Source organism: Cavia porcellus, unplaced genomic scaffold (genome assembly GCF_034190915.1).
Source record: "Cavia porcellus strain 051 isolate PalLab524CR breed Dunkin Hartley unplaced genomic scaffold, mCavPor4.1 scaffold_11, whole genome shotgun sequence".
Taxonomy (NCBI): domain Eukaryota; kingdom Metazoa; phylum Chordata; class Mammalia; order Rodentia; family Caviidae; genus Cavia; species Cavia porcellus.
In genome coordinates, this window is record NW_026947494.1 from 11,266,549 (window position 1) to 11,287,439 (window position 20,891).

Sequence of the window (20,891 nt, forward strand, 5' to 3'; positions counted from 1 at the left end):
CCATCTGAAATACATGATTCACTAAGGAGGTGACTGCAGCAAGGAAAGGTGGAGTAGTGCCTTTCCACTTAAGGAAAGGCCTACACAAAAGACAGAAGGGGTGGGGGAAAAACTTTGAATTTTGTCTCCAGTTACTTCTTGTTTAAGCCAACACTAGGCTTGGGATTTTTCTTCTCAAGAGATCCAGGCGATTCCCTAGTTAATTGTTGAGTCCCTAGGTGTGTGAGTTCAGCCACTGAGGCTTAATGATATCAAAACAGCTTTGTACTCATGCACCTGGCTTTCTCAGGAGGCTAGTAAAGTAACTAAGTGTATTAAGTGTTGATGTCTTTACGAGTTAAAAAATCACAAGCTTTCCTTAATTTTGTGGTTGATGATTTTCAAAGTGAAAATATCTTAATTGCATTAGCAAAACCACCTCTTAGAGACACAGTGAAACAGCCCAGGATTTTGGTGCCTTTAGGGACCTTTGTTTTAAGTTGTGCCAGGGTGAAGTGATTGGTACTTGTAGGGGATAAATACAGTACAAGGTAATAGGTAAGATCTAGGAGGGGAAGATGTCAGGTGTTACAGCTTCTGAGCCACTGTCCCTGCTGAGCAGATTCTGTGCATTTATATGTGTCAGCTTGCCATTACCCTGAGAGCTGGGTTGACTGAAGCTTTGAGTCTACCTGCAGGCAGAGGCAGGAGGGGTGGAGTGGGCTGGGGAACAGATGGCACAGGTTCCAAGAGAAGCCAGTGGGTTAGGGACAGGTTATTTGAGAAAGGCAGCATCTGTCTTCTCTCTAGAATCAGAGGGGAAATCAGCCTGAGAGGTATTGGATGTAGAAAGGAAGAGAAGTGAAAACCTTATATCCTTTATCTGGTGGAGGAAGAGGTGACTGTTAGGTGAAGGGTGAAGCAAGGCCAAAGGTGTGGGGTGACCAGGCAGAGGGGGAATTGCCACTGTGGTTCATGTGCTTGGTGCACTGGCACTTGATTGTGCTTCGGTTTTCACTTGACGTGGGGTTCTTTTCATGGGATGGTCCGCTTGGGTGCTTGGCCACATTTAGCCAGTCGAGAAGGTGACAACAGAGACCTGCTGAATGACTAGGAATCAGCCAGCCTTAGAAAGATGTCCTTCCCAAACTGTCCTTCAGTCTTGAATCCTGGAAAATTAGACATTGAAATTAAAACAATCATTTGGCTTTGTTTGTACTTGTTTACTAAAGGGAAAGGTTGTTTCTTTGGTTGTAAACTCACTTGTGGCAACTGTCTTGTTCAAGATTTTGTGTCATTAGCAAGCATCTTCTTTGCATGACTCTTTGGGAACATTTTTGGTATGTCACAGTCTGCTTTTTGTGTTATTTTTTTTGACAGATCTGATTGCTTTTCCTTCATGATAACTGTACATTGATTCATTTTTTACTGTCTTTCAATTGCATCACACTATGTACCTGGCCACAGGCTCATCACCTTCTTGATGATCTTTTCAGAGTGGCTACTCAAACAGGTTTGCTCTTAGGCACCCACTGACAGCCAAGCCTCAGAACTCCCCTGCCACAGAGATAGGAACAGTCTGGAAGGTAAATACAGACTCTTCAGGAACACTCACTTAAACCCTGGGGAATTTCACCTACATCCTTGAAGCAATGCCTGCTTCAAGACAGTCTTCCCAATTGTACTCTGTGTTTCTTAGTACCATCTGTCTAAAAAAGAACAAAATGGTGGTAGAGTCCAAGAAACTATTAAAACTATTCCTGGGACATCGCTTTCAAATAGACCTTCCTAGATTTGAATGCCCCCGTTTAAACTGGGTTACCTGGAAATGAACCATGAATATAGACTGTTTATTCTTAAATGAGAAGGCAGACTCTTTGGCACAGACTGGCTCCTGGTTTCCTGCAGCACACTGACAGAGGGAACGAGGTTGTGTGGCCTTCCTGCCTTGACCAAGCTCATTGAGCACCATGTGTAGGTTGAGGTTGGTCCCGACCCAGGTCCATCTCCATCAAGACTTGGAGCTTGTGGGCACAGGTGTGGCTGTGCACACCACCACCATTCATTCACCTTGGGCAGCCCTGGCCTTAAAATTATGATTGGCCATTCATTGCGCAAAGAAATAGCTTCCATATCGGCATTGCTGTTAGTTATTGATGTGAATTATCCTGGTCACATCACAGTCTTTCAGGTAGTGGTTTAGATGAACTTGATAAAGAAAAGGAAAATCTGATTCCAAGGAGGACAAGAGCTCTATATTTGCCAAAGGGTCATGTTGTGTGAACCATGATCTCTTGAGTATAGAAAATACCAAAATCCTTTAAATTTGTACTTGTGCCTTATTAATTTTAAGTGTTTAATAATTTAGAGTTATGCATAATTAGAGTATGCATAAATAGAGTAATTGAGAGTTATACATAATTCAGTGATGGGATTTTTTTTTTAATCAAAAAGATTTAAAGATCATGAACTTAGACCAGCAGTTCTCAAAGTGTGGTCCCAGGGACCACTTGGGACCCCTAAAACCTTTTAAAGAAGTCTCAAAGTTAAGCAGTTTTCACAATAGACATAAGTAGCTTTTTCTTAGTCTCAGTCTCTCTGAAGTATATACTGGTCTTCCAGAGATGTATACATAACATGTAATATCACAATAGATCAGAGACAAAAGTGTATTTGAGAATTTGGATATGTTCTATTAAGGCAGACATTAAAGGGATTTTCAAAAGTATAAATTATACAGCCTTTCTGATTTTTTGAAGTACAGATAAATATAGATTAAAATATTTATGTTACTATGTAATGGGCTTATTAGAATAAATTATTGTTTTAAAGCTTTTTTTCACTTTCTAGTATGGTAAACATCCATATTGCATATCTAGATATTATAGGACAGATTAGTAGGTAATAACTAGAGCCTATATGAATGAGAGCTCTTTAGGATCCTGACCCATTTTTGAAAGTTTGAGCCCCAAACCTTTGGTCCTTGTTCCCTGTCTTGGAGGCTGCTTAGCTTTTTCTGGAGCTTTTTCTGAAGCTCTGAGAAGAATGGCACAGGTAGTGAGAGAACTGTAGCATGGGTGGGTAATACCTAACAAATAGGCATTTGAGGGCTCCCTGATACTGTAAAGCCAGCTTAACACATTATTGCTGTGGGAAACTCTGCTCCTGAAAGTAAGAAACAGTGGACTCACTAACAGAGTTGGAATGCAGGCTGGAGACTCAGCGTGCAGGACACAGGTATCTCTGCAGTGCTTAGGTTTTTGCTCTGAGGGATCTAACAGGAGGAACTCTTGGGGAAGTCGGTTGAGACAGAAATAGAATGGGACACACTAGAACACAATAGGAATATCCTGTTCCTCCAGTGTCAAACTTTTATAATGAAATGCAAAAATCTAGTGTATTGTTGTATTAGTTTACAAAGTTTGAAACCCAGAAGTGATTTTGGATTAATCGCTTTTCTATTGATTTGTTTTTATTTTATTCTTCAAGTCATTTTGATAAAAGATAACAAGTGATTGTAGCCTTAAAAAAAAAGAAAAGACATAGATTCACCTGACCTATATATGATACAAGGTTGTGGACTACAACCATTTGGGAAAATAGTTTGGTTAGTACCCGTGAACTTGAAAAGGTCTACAAACTTGTGTATTCCCAGACCCCTCTAGTTCCTAGACTCTCGCATAGTCTTCTGGGATATATGGGCAGCATATTTTCTAATAGCAATATAACAAGATCACATGCCTAAGTTTGTGGTACAGACCTAGAATGGAATACTGTGTAGTAGTGAAACTGCACTAAAGCTTGATGAATTGTCCAAACCAGAGGCAAGTCACAGGGGAGTACAAGTAGCCTGATGGCATCTATCTGTAGCTCTAAAACAAGCAAAGGAAGCATTATCTCATGTAATAATAAATTGACAGGTGGCAAAACTGTAAAGAAAGGAAAAGAAAAAGTAGTTACCCTCAAACTCATCATGGTGGTCTGTGTAGAGCTGGACGCGGGGAGCACAGGTAGAGGGCCTTGTGGAGGGCTCCTGAGCTGTGGCAGCCTCTGGTTTTTAGCAAAGTGCTGGTGGCTTCCTGTGCACCAGTAACACACGAATCTTCCTGGGATTCTCTTCAAGTTGAGGGGCTTTTTTGTTGAAGCTTTCATTTTAGTAATCAGAAGAATTAGGAGCATTGGTTTAAAAGCCATTTTGTTTTGCCATAAGTGAATAATTGAGTATTTAAAGCCTCGAGGGCTCTTGGAAGTCATTTAGCGTGATAGCAACCGCCCGTTCTTTCTGTGTTGAGGTTTTGAAGGTGGTACAGTGTTTCAGTTACAGAGTTGACTAATGTCATGCAGTGAGCTTCCACAAAGCCATCTGGTCTGAGTTTTGCAGGGAATAAAGAAGGGAAACTTAGTGTAGTTATTCCTCACTTTCAAAAAATTACTTTCAAATGAGTCGTGTCTTCATCAGAATGGGCCACGGGTGTGGTGCTGAAGCTGTGTATGCACTGGAGTGGCATCTCTGTCGGTGTGCTGTTGGCCTGGTTTCACAGCAGAGTGGGAAGATCCTGCTTGTTTCTTGTTCGCAGCCTGAAGGTAGAAGTTCAAGGTGGAAGGAGAGTGGGGTCTTGTGCATCTTGACCAGAGGCTGAGACAGAGCTATGTCAGAAGAGAGTGCCTCCTGCTACCTGGTTCTGGGTTTCCTGGAGGTGGAGTGAATGCTATAGGAGTTGCTGGGAGCAGGTGCTCTTTGGGCACTATCCAAGCTCACTCCAGGGTCATCACCACCAGATGCAGCTGTCACTAACAAGACTGAAGCCCGAGCTAATAGAGCAGCTGAAGTAGCGCTATTACATCTTCCTGTCTCCTCCTTCATTTCTTAGTGCCAAGACACAGGCTCCTTAGAGAAGGATGAAAAGGGAAAGATGTCAGAAAGAGGGGGACTCATGGGTTATTTAGTTTTTTGTTGCCACAATTTTTGTAAGAAGTAATGATCTCCTGAAGTGATTTTTGGCCTCACCTGTTTTCATGTGTAATTTTATGAACAGTTAGGTAAGCAGGACCCTGAGAGGACTCCAGGGCAAGTGGGGTGGAGAGTGCAGCACAGGAATCAGACACACCTTTGAAAGCTCTTAGAAGCATGGTGTGACCTTTGACTTGCCTTGTAGTTCCTTAGTTTATAGTCCCAGAGGAGGAAGTTGTTAAAGTACATTTACCATGACTGTTGAATTTTTTAAAGAAAAATTTTATGACACTTAACAGTAATTGTATGTCTCATTTCTATTCTTTGGAAAGATGCCTGTCCATTACACAGCATAGCAATTAGAGGTAAATGACCAAAACTTGCCCTATCCATCCTCACACAGCGCTTACCAAACTTGTACAGCCAAGTGTAAGCATTTTGTCAGGTGCTGCTGCTGCTGCTAATACTGATGGCAATAGCTAGTGTTTTAGGTCCTGCTTATTAGTTCTGGGAGGAGATACTCTGTCTCCCCACTTCACACATGAAGATGTGGTTGAGTCTTTCTCCGTGGTCACTGATGTGGGTAGGCCAGCTCCAGAGCCTGGGCTCCTAACTAGACACCTGAGGAACTCAACACATAATCTCCTTTAAATTGTGGCGATGCTGCTTTAAAATGCTGAACTTAAAACTTGTAGTGCCCATGAAAATGAGTTTTGAGGTGCGGCCTCAGCCTGCAAGCAGCAGTTTGTAACCTTGTGTCATCTCCACTGGATGCATTGAGGTCTCTGTGCACAGTAGAATTGAGAACTGGCAAATGAGTGCACACCACACCTTATTTTAAGTGTCCCTATGGCATTGCTACTTCCTTTGCTATATTAAGTTTAATTTGAGGGGGAAAAATGGTTCTGTGACTTCTAGTAACTTGCCTTTTGTCCTGACAGTAGCATAGCAATCTAAAGGCATTCAACTCTGCAAATTGCAAAAGTCAGAAGATGTAAAACTGGGAGAGATTACCCCTTCCCCCATAATTGTGGGCTCCCACCCAGCGGCAAGCACAAACCGGCATGAGCCTGGGTGTTGGCCTTCATCTCAGCCCTTTCTTTAGCAGTGTTCCAGGTGTGATGAGCAGTTAGGGCATCATACCTGTGGAGTTCCTGTGCCAGCGTGTGTGATAACTTGGATGGATTCACACTATCAATTCAAGATGGTGGAAGCAGATGAGGTCACTTGAGTTGCCTGGGGTCAGCAGCCCTGCTGTGAATAAGTAGACTCAAGAACATTGGTGGCATATTCCCTTGGGCTGTACTGGCTTCAGTTTACTGAGTTTTGACTCCCCAAAGCAGGTCAAGGGAGGAGACCCTTTTCTCAAGTTAACTTTGGTCCTTGAGCAGTGGATTCCTTCTGAGCAGGCTTGTGTGCCCTGGCTTCAGGGCCTCTTCACATCCCTGTCAGATGCTTCTGACCACTTACATCTTTCTCTCTGAATCAGTGGAGCATAAGAATACCAAGAAGGAGATAAGTCAGTCCATGGTAAAACCATTTTTATGTCAGAAAAGCTGGCTGCCATTGGGTCTTCATAGTCCTCAGATGTACCAGAAATCACATTAAGGAAAAAGAAACACAACACTCAAGGCAAAGTAGAGTGACTGAAGTAACTTAGGCAGACCAATTCTACGTCACTTACAATGTGGGTTCCTAATGCTTAAAACGCTACACAATTGTGACCATATTATTTATATTCAGCATTTCTTGCTTTCCGTCCTTACAGGAAGAATTTCTATCCTGTTTCCATAGTGGTCTGGATCACCCTTTGTTCCATCAAGGAGTTACGCTGATAGTGTTTTAGTGAAAAAAGTAATGCTTTTTCATAAATTTGTCTAGTTAATTGCAACAATATGTACATCTTTCATAAATAACTAACATATTTGCAAGACATTTATTTTCCATTAGACTTTGGCTTCTTTGTATGGTTAAATTTTATCTAGTGCATATTTTCCAGTATAAATTTCTTAAAATCAAGAATGTGCCAAATTTGTGAGGGAAATCTCTAGGGCTTAGGAGAGCACTATGTGTCATTGATGAATACAAATGAGTAAAAAAATAAATTCAGGGGATAGTATTGCAAATGCCCAGGGCCTTCACACTGAGCCACATCCTTGTTTCTGTGTGTGTGTGTGTGTGTCTCAGTTGCCATCTTTGTTGCTGGGACACCTATAATACCTTACACCCACAATTTAAAGGAGAAATTTATTTTGACTACCGGTGTATAGAGGTTTCAGTCCTTGATTGGCTGATTCCAAGGCAGGGCAGCATGGCAGAAGGGCATGGCAGAGGAGGAATAATTTCAGGTGTGGCAGCAAGGAATCAGAGGAGGAAGAGGAAGGATATATTCCCTTCCAGACCCCTGCCCCTAAGTGGCCCTCCTCTTGCCACCAGGATTCTCCTCTTAATGTCACATTCAACATAAACCTATCAGTACATTAATCCAGTGATGAGAATTATGCCTCAGAGAACTTCCCAAGACCCTACTCATGATGTTGTGCAATGCATGTATTTATTAGACAGGGACCCACTAAGTCGCTCAGGCTGGACTAGAATTTGTGATTCTGATTCTCCTATGTCAACCTCCCAGAGTACCAGGACTACAGGTGTACACCACCACATCTGGCTTTAAAACACAATTTAAAGTTTTATCAAGGGACTGGCTGGTAAAATGTTCTTCCAAATTCTTGGGTGTTATTAAAAATGTATCTTTCTAGGGAGCTTCCTGTTGGAATTAAACTCATGATTATTGAAGTAGAAATAACTTTGCACTTTTCCTTGAATTAAAAAGTGATATTTATGACATTTACTTTATATGATTTATTAATAAGGGTAAATGAATTAACTGAAGTTTCTTGAATGAAGTGGAGCTCTATAGTTATTTTTGCTGAATACATTAGGAAAAATCTTGATATTTGATACATATATGCAGATTTAATGATTCTAATCTGTATTTTCATTTAGATGTAATAACTGGTCGCTTGAGTTAATTGTTAGCTATGTAAGACTTTCAGCCTTGATTTATATTTCCCTGAGGATGAAAAACTAATGACAGAGTGTCTTGAAGGTAGAAGGAACTGACAGGCATTGACCATGAGCCTTGTGAAAGTCACCTGGGCATGGTTGTGGCTTCAGGGACTAGAACTTGCCTCTGTCCTTGCCCCGCATACCTCACCTTACCTAGATCTAAAGAAGTATTTAGAAACCAAACCTTAGCATTTTAGACTGGGCAGGAGGTAACACTGGAGTAGGGTATGTTGATAGGGATGTAAACTGGAATAATCCAAATTTTTAAACCCAAATCTGGATTCAGTGATTGGGATTGAGTCCTTTTATTTTCTAGAAATTTATAGACTGACTGAAAACTTTGGCACAGCCTACCTGCTCTGTTTGTTATGTCTCCTTCATACTCATGATCAATACCAAGGCAAGATGTGTGGGTGAACCATGCAAATGTCTTGGGATGTCACTATTTGTGACACATGGCACTTGCAGAGGCTTAACCAGTGTGTTCTGTTTATGCAACACAAGACGGAGCCATAGGTATTCAGTAGGCTGCCTCAGGTCGTACCTGACCATCTAACAATGAAAGACTTGAGATACTTCTTTATGCTGATACACAAAAGGAAGAAGTGTGGTTTTGAGTTGTGTAGAGTTGGCTTGGCTTGCTGATTCCCTCATGCCTGGGCTACTTACAGAACCTCATGATTAAAGAACATGCAGCCATCAAGTCTTGAGGGAAAACACTGCTGACTGCAAAGAAGCAGAGCTATGAGCCCTGTTCCCAAACCCCCAGCAGCCTGCCCCTGAGAGTTGAAACAGAAAATAACTTTTACTTACACTATAAAAATCTCAAAGTAAATTTATTTTACTTTAAAATATGGGTTAAGAATACATAACATAATTCCCTGTGCAAGTTCATCTGTAAATACACCAAAGAAAGAATGCAGTCACTTTAGCTGCTTGACAGTTTGTGACTGGTTGGCAGCTTCAGAACTGTTGTCAGCTCTCTGGAACTAGATGGACACTCTGCCCAGTGTTTTGCACCATAGTGTATCACATGAAATGTCAGCTCCTGGGAGCATTGTATATTGCAAGGTTTCATTAGCTGGATCTGAGGTTTTCACTCGACCCTGGCCCTTTGCTTGGTACACATCAGGATATAAGTACCACAGGAAGCTTCCCAGCTCGTGGGAATACTGATAAGCATTTAGATAATCACCCTGCAGCATGGTCAGGTTTGGGGTGCTGTGGGAATACAGAAGCGAGGTATCTGAATCAGCAGTGGGGTACTCAGGAAAGATGAAAAGGAATGTTTTAGGCTGGTGGAGGAGCAGTGCATGGGGAAGTTCATTGGCGAAGGGGTGGCCACGGGACCTGCATATAATTTGGATTCTTGCTATGAGTACTCTTGGGAAAGGGGTAATTCATGGTGATCTAGTGATGCTGCAGAAAGGACTTTGTGCCACGTCAAGGAGTCAGGACTTGGAAGGCACTAAGAAGCCATTGAGGCTTTAGGGGTGGATAAGAATGATTACACATTTACTTTACTTTAGAAGCATGATTCTGGGGAGAGTGGCAGGATTAGAGGGGATCTTGAATATTGATTAGGAGATTACTGGAACAGCCCACAGAAGGGAGATGTTAGCCTTAAGGTAGGGGAGACATGGCGCCTACAGGACTCTTTGTCTCACACAAGTGGGAAATGAAAGACAGGGTGGAGAGCTGGGGGAAGCCCAGGTTCCTAGTTTGGCCCTGGAGTGGATGGTTGTGGGGCTGGGAACTACATGGTGGGGGCAGGTTTCCTAGAGAGGTGAGCCCAGGGTTACACGCTCAGGAGGAGCTGGCTCACCAGAGGCATGCGAGTGCCGCCTTCTCTATGGAGCTGCTTTGTTCAGTGATGGACAGTTTCCTGCCTGTCAGTCAGGATTCACCATCACATGCCCCACACCTCTTTGTTCTCTCCCATGAACGTTTTGTGTTTTTGTTTCCCATGCTGTCTGCTCTGTCTAGAGGGCTCAAGCTTCTCTGGTTTGCCCACTCATGAATGCCTGTTTCTTCCACACTTGTAAAAATCCTTCATCTGGTGGGCTGTTTCCTATTCTCAGCTCTGTGGCCCTGGTGTTCCCAGGTCGTGTCTGTACCAGAGAACTGACCACCCACATGTGTTACTTTCCCAAACCAAGTTCAGCAAGGTGTCTGAATTATATTATATGCACAAACCACGGTGAGAGATGAATCTTTGTATGGTGAGTTTTATGTCATGGGTTTGTACCACTTCTCTGTAGCTGAAATTCCCTTACCTTCTCTAATCCTTACGTAGTAATCAGAAAGATAATTGTATAGAGGAAAAGGAGTAGGTTTATAGCTTTATTTTCTAGAAACTTTTAATGTGATCTGCATAAAAATGTATGTGGAAACTGAATTTTTCTCTTATTTCATGGAGAGCAAGGATACAGAGATAAGTAAAATAGTTAATGTAATGACTAAATAGGGTTTCTTGCATACATCAAACTTGGTTGATTTGATAGACGTCATTTAGCACAGCCATCAAGGTATATCACTAGTGTCTCTCTGGTTCATTTGACACAAACTAAATGTCCACATAGCTTTCCCAAGAGATCTCCGGTGTGAAGCAAGGCTCTGATGTAGGTCGGCTTCTCAGGACCACATGCATGCACATTCGTGTGTGTGTGTGTGTGTGTGTGTGTGCGCTTGTGAATGTTTGTAGATTAGAGAGGAGTTCCACAATACAGCCTTGAGGAATTTATCACAGAGGTATCGATTGTGAGGCTTTACAGGTACACACACACACACACACACAGCTGTTCTTTCTTTTTCTGGCATTTAGGTAGCATGGGAATAAATTTTCTCTGTGCATAGCTGTGCATAGCTCTGTGCTATTCCCTGGAGGTTGCAAAGATGAAGGGCACATCTAAGCGTGCATGGTTCTTTCTTGACTTTTGAGATTTATACCTCGATTATATATTTATGCAAAAATGATGTGAACATTGAATTGATGTGGGGTTTTGTGTGTAAGTAAAAATGACAATTACGCTACTTGATTTAGTTTTTCATTGCTTATACATGTTCATAGTTAAGAGAGCTCTTTCCCTACGCATCACTAGTATAGATGCTTGCACAGCTCAAACCCTTGATAGCGCAAACGTTTGTGCCTCCCTGCACTCAGTGAAATCCTGCAGGCTCTGCAGTGAAGTGGCTTGCCTGCCTGGAGAGGGTGACATCATCTCCCTCTGCGCATGCGCAGATGGAGACCCCAGCTGCACTGGCCACACTGGTATGGAGAAATCTGGCATCCTGCTCTTTGTGTTTAGGAGTGCATACACCCTCCAAGTTTCCTAAAATTGACTAATGATAAAATTTGGTGACCACCACAAGACTGAGTGTTGATGGGAATCTTACTGTGTAATTTGTTGTTATTTTAAAATACTGCCTTAATACATTTTTATTACTGCTATAACCTGATTTTGTAGGTTTTGAATTTTTTTTCAGTCTTTCCCACAGACGATTTTCTCATTTGGTAAATACTAAAGTGGAATGGCTGGCAGGCAAGTGAGACCTTTGAAAATAGATGAGGAGCAGTTTGTCCTGTGGGCTGGCTGCGTTTTTAGGAAATGAGGCAGGTAATTCAGATCAAGGCACTGCCTCTGTTTCAACAGCTCAAATGGTCAAGAAACAACACTTATTTCTAACAGTGTTTTTACCTTAAAACAAACAAGCATTTGAGGATTATGTAAAATTTCAAGCAACTAGAATTTGCCAGTAGTCTTGGGAACCATGAGATTTTAAAAAGTTAATTTGTGTTTTAGTTCTGAATTTAAAAAATTTTTTTTGAATTCAGTTGATTAATTTCATTTCAACTTTTTTCTTGACTCGAAAAAATACTGTAGGAATAATACACTGCATGAAAGCTTTTGGTCATTATGAAATATTTCCTTGGTGCTTTTTTTTTTTTCTTCTTAAAAAAGAAGGCTGGATTGTTCCTTTTCTATTTATTTGGTGTGTAGTATCTATTGCCATGGAAGTGAATATGAACAGTTTGGTCATCAGTGACTAACTAAAAGGATGTTTGTCAACAGTAACAGCACGGCACCTCCTTCCATGGTCTGGGGATATAAAGATGATTAATTGATTTTACCAGTAGGCTATTAGAGAGTTGACATTCCAAATCGTTGATTGAATGGAATGCTTTTCCATTGTCGAATGATAATTTGTGGAATATTTCCTCTGAGGGCAGGCAATTCATTTTCCTTCTTGCAGATGTAAATCATACTGATTGAAAACTAACCTACACAGAACTTATTTACAAATAGAAACTAAAAAGTGCTAAGAAATATTGGGGTGCTTAATGGGGTTCAGCTGGACAAGTTGGCTCATTTATTTATTCTCCTATTTATTCATTTTTCTGCCCAGCCTTTTCACATTTCAGAGCACCCTGTGGCTGTCCTTGTCCTAGACCTTGGGAACCAAACAGCCCTGTCTTCTGGCCTGTTGGGCGAGGAGGGATGCAGAGAACCACTGTGTGCTGGATGGGTAGCATAGTGTGTCTTTTCAAGAAGCAGGAAAGAGCTGAGAGCCTGAGTATTTAATATTTACCCTCAGATTGATTGTTATGGCCCAAATAGCAATTTAAAAGTATAACAGAATCAATTTTGACAAAGCTGAACCATGGTGTCGTGAGGTTTTAAAATGAATGTATTTTAGAAGGTAAATTGTAAATTTAAATTTTTGGAGGAAGATCATGTGTGTGTGTGCACTTGGGACAGAAATTTAACTTGAAGCCATTGAACACTTTTTACATGTCTATTTTTAGTTACAGTGTATAAAATCTGATTTTTGTCCCCTGTTGGTTTCCCCTTTCAACAAATACTAGTATGCAGGTTTGGAGTAATGCAGATTCTATCATGTGAACATTTGGAACATACTTGTTTTAGGCTGGGTTCAAAAGAGTAGTGCTGCCTGCCTTTTCAAACTCTGCTGGGAAAGACCTTCATTCTATCTGGAGATGCTTCCCCAGAATCCATCAAGTGCTGGATGTGGGTGCAGGATCCCTTGAACTGACACTTCATTAAAACCCATGTTGACTTCTTTATCTCAGATGGTGGCATGTAATTTAAACTGTAACAAGAATTGTTATAAGAATACGGCCTACTTTATTATGGACCCCATGTAATTTTAAAATTACATAATTTAAGATGGGTACAGCTAAGTGCTCCCTGATGCAGACCATTTACTTGTGTTACATTCTTTCAAGTTGTTGCTCTTCTACCCTGTTATCTTCCTCTAAGTTTACCAGTTTATTTAATTAACTAATTTATTTTTTATTTTATGTATTTTTGTGTGATACCCCGTTTACCTCTGTGGCATCAGGAAACCCACTTGATGGTACAAAGAAGTCTAAATGTTGCTGACTCTTGGTCTGAGATCTGGGCTCATTTGCTGTCCTTTAACCTCTCAGAGATTGTGGAAGTGGCTGTGCTTCCAGGTGACAGTCAGAAGTACAGAAAATGGTTGTGGTTGCTCCAATAAGTTTAGCAACCAAATCCTTTCTAAATCCTTTAATATAGGAGTAAACAAAACCTTAGGAGTCCAGTCTATCTTTTGTGTAATCTAGAACCACTGGAATAGCACAGAAGCCCTTTATTTATAATTTTTAAACTTTTTTTTATAGCTGTACATTTTGCTTTCATAAATAGCTCCCCATGGGATGGAATAGACATGATCAGAGAAATTTCATGCTTCAATTCTTCCTGCTTTTTATTGAAAGTTACATGATATATATAAGGCAGTTTCAGTATTTGTATGTTTCCTGAGTCATTTATTTCATGTGTTTTGTTTTGTTTTTTAATGGGAATGAGATTAAGGTACTATTTAGGCAACCACTGTAGTAACTACAAATTCAGTGCATTCCTCTCTTCTTTATTTTCTTTTTTAGAAGCTTTACTTGAAAGTGTTAATAAAAATAGTATTTTCTGTGTCATATTCAATAAAAGTATTGTAGCAAAACTGGTTAGAATTTATATTCTGCTCTATGTTTGGGGATGCACATGTATTACCATAAAAGTGCACCCCTTTTCACACCCATTTGTCATTGGTCCAGGTGCCTTTATTTTGTGAGTCTTACTGTATTTGAAGGAGAAACTGAAGGACTGTGCAGCTCTAAGAAAGTACACAAAGCTAAGGTCAAGTGAGAGTGAATCAGTGGCTCATAACAGGGAGTAAAAAGCTGAGATTCTTGTTTTCAAACCTGTGTGATGGTCTTTCTTTGGGTGGCCTGGGATGGAACAGCTGTAACTCTGTCATCCACTCCACCAAGGGTAAAATAAATAAATGTGATTCAGTAAGTTAGCAGTAATTGTCAGGAATGCTGAGGAATGATGACTTAACTCACACAAGTCCTTTTTTGCGGTATTAGCTCTGGGTTGAGAATTGATGTTTTTAGGTAAGGGTAGTGGATAAGGGATTGTTGACTGTTTCTGTAGGGTAGAGCCCAGGCCACAGTTGTGGGATTTTGATATGTCCCAACCCGGACACACATGGATGTTGGCTTGTGGGATGGTAGGAAGCTTGTACTCTCATCCAAGCGATGGAAGAGACATCTCTTAATCTAATACTGTAGGGTGACCTACAGCCACAGTATTACCTGTTGCATTGATCTGCCTCTTCATATGTGTAGGTCAGTGGTGGCCACCTATGGCATACGTGCCTCAGTGCACTGTTTGTATCATTGAAAGCTGTAAAAGGTTCCACAACACTGGCATTGGTCCCCTGGCCCTCTGTGCCACTCCTTCAGAAATTTATAATTTGCCCTTGTTTTAAACTAACTTATAAACTTTTTTTCTTTGAGAGCACTGTTGCACCTGTTGCGTTTTGCTCTGGTACCATCAGTGTCTACCAGTGGAGTCAAGGTGGAATCAGTCTTTGTAGATAACGTTCGGTGGTTCAGTGAATTACAGTGATTGACAGCAAATTGTTGAGATTAGATTGCATCCATTCAAGAATTTCTAGGGAACCTGGAGATGAAATTGCAGGCCTCTTGGCATGGATGTTTTTCATTCTATAAATAGCCACTGTTTTAAAAGCTTGATGGGTTGCCAGCACAAAGCATGGTACACTGGAAAAGGAAAATGGCTTAGTGATTTGGAGGGCTGGCTCTTGTTGAGCCGTGTGTAACTGGCTGGGTGGAGTTACTCAGCTCTCTCCGATCCTCAACAGGGTATGTTTGCAACAGAGCCTGTGGTGACAGTCACTGCCATAGTTAAATCCCATTTAAATTGGTTCTGTGTGCATGTGTAAGTATTCATGGGACAGACAGGTTTACTTTAAGCTATCAGAAAATGTGTACTCATTACATCTATGAGTGATGTGTCATAGAGATTGGATTATGTTATCTCTGCCAAAGATGTTGATTTTTCTGTTTATTTGCTTGTTTATCAGGTATCTGATTTGGTTGGACCCAAACTATAAATTTGGGCTCCTTTGCAGTGGATAGCTACTCAGATCTTTAATCTAGCAGGATCAGTGGGAGCTTGCCCTGCACATGTGAGGGAGGCTCAGTGGAAAGCTGGTGATTCCGGCCACGTTGATGTGTAGAATTTGGGGCACCTCCTCTCCTTTCTAAAGGTTTTCTTTCTAAAGGTCTCAGCTGTTGAGGTAGCCGTGTGTGTGTGTGTGTGTGTGTGTGTGTGTGTGTGGCTGTTGTTTAACAGCCTGACCTGGACCTGTTCCTGGACTAAGTGCAACTCTTTTTTTTTTTTTTTTTTTTTTTTTTTTATCCTAGGGCTTGAACTCACAACCTCACACCTGCCAGGCAGGTAGTTATGCCCCTGAGCTAAATCCCTGGCCCCTGCAACTTCCTTTTTCTCCAAGAATATCTCTTTGCTTTTAGTCACTCTCCAATGCTTTGAGAAAATATTTCTAGATTTCTAGTGTCCAGGCTGGTCACGTAGGCACATTCAAAGTGGGACATCCATTCATTTCTAGTACTTTTCTTGCTTTCTATACATCTTGCAGTAGCTAATATTTCTGAAGCTTTGCTATACTGTTTTCCAAAATCAAACAGAAAAGTGGGAATGAGGAAGCAGTTTTTAATTTTTTTTTTTTTTTTTTAGAAATAATTCTGCTAGTAACAATGATAGTTTCTAGTTTTATCTGTTAGGGGTCTTCAACACAATATCCATAGGGCAGGATTACGAGTATAAACATTTTTGACCCCAAATTCCCAAGCAAGCCTTTGTCTGGTGAGCTGGGCTGGACATGTTTGGGCTGCAAAAATTCATTTGCTGAGATGAATGTCAGCTTGTCCTAAATTGCCTGCTGCATGCTTCATTTTTGCAAAATTCTTACATGGCCTTGGGGAGGTTTTGGGGGACAGGAGCCAGTAAGTGAGAATGATCTTAGCCACTTTGGAAGCTGGAGCAGCGTTGGACCACCTCAGCACATCACCCACTGATTTTCCTCAGGGGGTATGACCCAGAAAGCCTGGAAGGAGCATGCAGAGAGGGCGTGGGGTCCAGTCCTCTGCTGTTGATGATCCCCTCTCCTTGCTGGGCTGGCGCTTATTTTTAAGCAGTCAGTACAGTCTCAGCGAAGGAGGAGATGTGGGGCTCCCCCTAGAGGGAGTAGTGTGCTACAAATAGCTCTTACAAAGCAACGTCACCCTTTTCTTTTCTGGTATGTAAATTAATCTACAAGATTAAAATAAAAGATTTTGTAAATGAGACCAATTTCATACCCTGGGTTTTGGGGGCCACATTTTGTTGTTGGAAATGACTGAGTCTTTTGGGACACTAGCCTTTGGATGTATGTTCAGATCATTGCTCAAGCTTAATATAGAAGAAAACGTGATTGTAGCCTGCTTTTGATAGAATGTGAATGTTCTCATGGAATCATGTTTTATAAGTTTATTTAATGATGTGAGAAAACTGCAGTGTTGATATTGGATAGATTGGGTTTTAAATGTCACACAAGCAACCCAGTAATTTTATTTTCTCTTTGTGTATTTCAGGGTTTCGAAAAAACGATGAAATGAAAGCTATGGATGTTTTGCCAATTCTGAAGGAAAAAGTAGCATACCTTTCAGGTAAAGTCTAATTTTCCAAGCTGTTTGCTTCGACTACGCTGACACAATACTAGAATTTGACATTCTACACTAGTTGACCTGCCATAGCATTGGCATTTCAGCAGATTTTTAGCTGCTTTATTGTTTAACATTTTTCCTGAGAAGTGTTGGCTGTGGCATTTCTTCCATCCAGCAGGCACGTCATAAGCCAGGTAGCCCTGTTGATCAAAATATGTCTGTCTGTCATTTAACAAACATTTGGCTCATTTGCCTTAAGTAAAATAAACTGATTTTTAAGTCAGTTACCTTAGCAAAGTAGTGGGAGTGTGCGTAAAGATGTGTGCTGAAGTTTTACAGTACCTCTGTGTGCTGCCCTCTGTAGCTCTTGGTTACCAGCTCTTCTGGGAGGTGAGAAAAACATTTGCCTTGAGATCCTTCTTCAGGGATCTCTAGCTCTGGAGTTATGGAACACGGTTCCCGCTGTCTGTTGCTTGGAGACAGACCAGGCATCCCTGGGCTGTGGGGTACCTAACCACCTTCTCTTCTGCACACAGGTGTCAGCTCTCAGTACCTTTCGCTTTCGTACCATGCTTTCAGTACCCATGCTTTCCAACATGGACAGAGCAGCCTCTGAGTATCTCACCTTCTAGGCACCAGTTATTTGTTATGAAGAAAAGGTCTGCAAGACTCCCTGCTCCATTTCAGCAGGCAGTTAATCTTAGCTGGTCACGTAGCTCGTCACCTGGTCCTGGATGCCTTTCTCTTGATACATTTTTATGTATCTCAAACAGGTGTACTGTGATGATCTGAGTATCTTCCTCAACACATTTTGTTCTTAAATTTATAATACTACAGGCTCCTTTTTTGGGGGGGAAGGATCTTGGGTTCCTTTTCAGTATGTTTTTGGTCTATATTTAGGGTGAAGCTTCCTAGTGTGCCTTTGATAAATTTTGGTTTGTTTCATATTCAGCAGTATTTCTCGGTCCCCCGTAAAGACTTGACAATTTTGTAGAAGCAAGTCCAATTCAAAATGCATTTGGGCAGTTAATAGAAGACCATAGAAGTTCATAAGAGAACATGATGCTTTAAGTTGTTGGGGATATAAACAGACAAACTCCAGGCTGAAATACACTGAGTTTTAAAAGTATCGCTTACTCTTTTCTAATCATTTAGTGGCACATACTGTTAGGATAATACTGTAAGGATTCATACCTGCTTCATGAACTCCTGGTTTTATAGTTTACAGATAGACTTGGAAGTTAACATAATTGAAAGTCTCTACTTACACATCATAAAGGCATCAGTGAGGAAGGCATACAGAAAGCCAGTTCCCCAAGGTCCTGTCTTCTCCCCCTCACCCCTGTTCGCTCCACTGAGGACTGGGAATTAAAGGGGACCTGTACCCTGAGCATACCCTCAGGCCTTTTAAAAATTTTGTTATTTTGAGATGGAGTCCTAGGCTGGGTATCTAAGTCACTTTCTTGTCAGTGGAACAAAATTCCTGCCACCAGTACCTTAAGGAATTTTATTTTAGGGCTGGGGGTTTAGCTTAGCAGCACAAGCAAAAAAAAAAAAAAAAAAAAAGAATTTTATTTTAGCTCATGTTTTCTAGAGGCTTCAGTCCCTAGTTGACTGCCTGTAAGGCAAAAGGGCACGGTAGAAAGGCCTGGCAAAAGATAGCTCTTCACCTTATGACGATCAGGAAGTAGGGGCAGAGGGGAGGATCCAGGGACAGCAGTATAACCTTCTAGGACACAGCTCTAGTGACCCACCTCCTAATGACATATTCAGCTGCTGAACCCATGAATGGATGGGTTCACAGATGAGTGCAGTTCCCGCATGATCCAGTCATCTTCCATGTAGATGAGACTTTGCAGGGGGTATTTTAATCTAAGCCATACATGGGGCTAGAATCTCCCAGAATGTTGAGATACTGGCAGGTGCTGCCACACTTAGCTCAGTTATTTACACAAGTTTATGTCTAGGACAAGTCTCCACTCCTGTTTGAAGACCTTTACTCACTTTCTTTTTTCTTAAGCACAAATACAGACATATATTGACAGGTGAATGGTTTAGATTGATGAGTTTTATGTGTATTTATTGTTTTATTAGGAAGCTAATACACAATTTATTGTCAGGTAGCATTTTCATCCCATTACTGTCAAAACTAAAATCCTACATCTTAACTAAGGAAATAAAACCAGTAGTCTTTTGACTTAGTTATATATCTTTAATCTTAAAACCTTCAAGTTAGATGTCTTTGATGGTGAGGCACATTTTGCAGGTATTACAGATTTAGTAGTAAGATGGTTTTTAAGAGTCACGGCAGAAGGTGCCCCAGCTGTGTGAGCAGAGTGAAGTCAGTGGTGTCCTCACGCTGCGATGGAGTCGCCTAACTTACATCAGAGCTGGCTGCTGTAGTTTATGAGCTCACTGCTGATTATCTTTCACTCATCGTTGTCTCATATAGAAGAGGAAGAGGGGGACAAAAATCATAAACTTAAAGCAAATTATTTGTGTTGTGGGTTTTTTAACATTCCAAAGAACGAAAGAATTCTCAGAAATAATTTGGCCTCTGACTTTTTTTCTTTTTTATTAATGTAATTTTTATTGATGTAATTTGCACATCATTAAACCCTTCTTTTTAAAGTTTATGATTTTAAAAGACTTTGTAGATTCACAAGCCTGTGCAGCTGTCACCACTAATGCCTTTTTTTTTTTTTTTTTTTTTTGCGGTGCCCAGGATCGAACCCAGGACCTTACTTTTGCTAGGCAAGGACCCCACTGCTGAGTCACAGCCCCAGCTCTTGTCAATCCCAAGACATTTTCATCACCTCCTGACAACCCCACCCTCATTTCCTCTGCCCTCAGCACAGGAGACCACTAATCTGCTTTCTTCTTTGACCTTACGGAATATTTATATAGTAAGCTCTCCATGAGAATGACTTTTAGTAATAAAAACCTCGACTAGCAAGGGCTCGTGCAAAAGGAGGCTAAAAGATAAGTGATTCTGAGGTGTACTTATTAGGTCAAAAATCTAGTTAGGATTCCTTGGACTTAAATAGTTTTAAGTTTTAATAGTTTGGTCTCATCTCTAGGTGTTCTGAAAATACTCAGTGCACTGAAGTAAGATAGCATCCTACTTCCACCATTGAGGGTAGATTAACCAGAGTCAAATGGCATGGCTAAACTCATACTTAAGGTCAAGAATGCTGTGCTTTGGATGTCCTCCCCAAGTTCAGGTGCCAACAGGGTGACGGGGTTAAGAGCAGGGCCTCAGGAAGTGAGGTGGAGGCCCTGTGTCGGAGGCTTGCTGCTTGCCCGTCTACCACGCAGACGCAGCACTGCTCTCCCTTACAGAGGAGGCAGCCCCGCAGACAGCCTCACCTCCCAGTACCGGCTCTTGGACTTCTAGCTTCCGAAGTTCATTTCTGTTACGAACACATTTCTGTTCCTTGTAAATTAGGCTGTGGTGCTCTGTAATAGAAGCATAAATGGAGCAAGAGAATTAATGAAAGAAGCGTTCTGTAGTTTGTGTTTAATGTTGTTTATGTATACATAGTCTCCCCTTCTCTCTGGTTTTAGTTACCTGTGGTCAGCAGTGATTCAAAATACTAGTATGGTCTTTGTTCTTTGTAGAGGGAGATCACAAAATATTCATTACAGTATATTGCTCTAGTTTAAATTTATTATTCTTCATTTCTTGGACCTGATTTGTAAGTTAAGCTTTATTACAGGTATTTATGTATAGGAAGAAACTTTGTGTTTGTGTACTGCCCATGATTTGAGGTGTACAGTGGAGGTCTTGGATAAGAAGGGGCTACCATAGAGACATCT

General features: G+C 41.1%; 1 protein-coding gene across 7 annotated transcripts in view; it reads left to right on the forward strand.

Moving 5' to 3' along the window:
- The window catches only part of Trio (trio Rho guanine nucleotide exchange factor), a 308,383-nt gene that overhangs the window by 101,825 nt on the left and 185,667 nt on the right, over positions 1-20,891 (forward strand). For all 7 annotated transcript variants that reach the window (XR_010050401.1, XM_063257985.1, XM_063257983.1 and 4 more), the window contains exon 2: positions 17,001-17,075. Coding sequence is in view for 6 of the 7 variants with exons in the window: in XM_063257985.1 (XP_063114055.1) it covers positions 17,001-17,075 (75 nt within the window). In the remaining variant the exon portion in view is untranslated. The remainder of the gene's footprint in view (positions 1-17,000; positions 17,076-20,891) is intronic.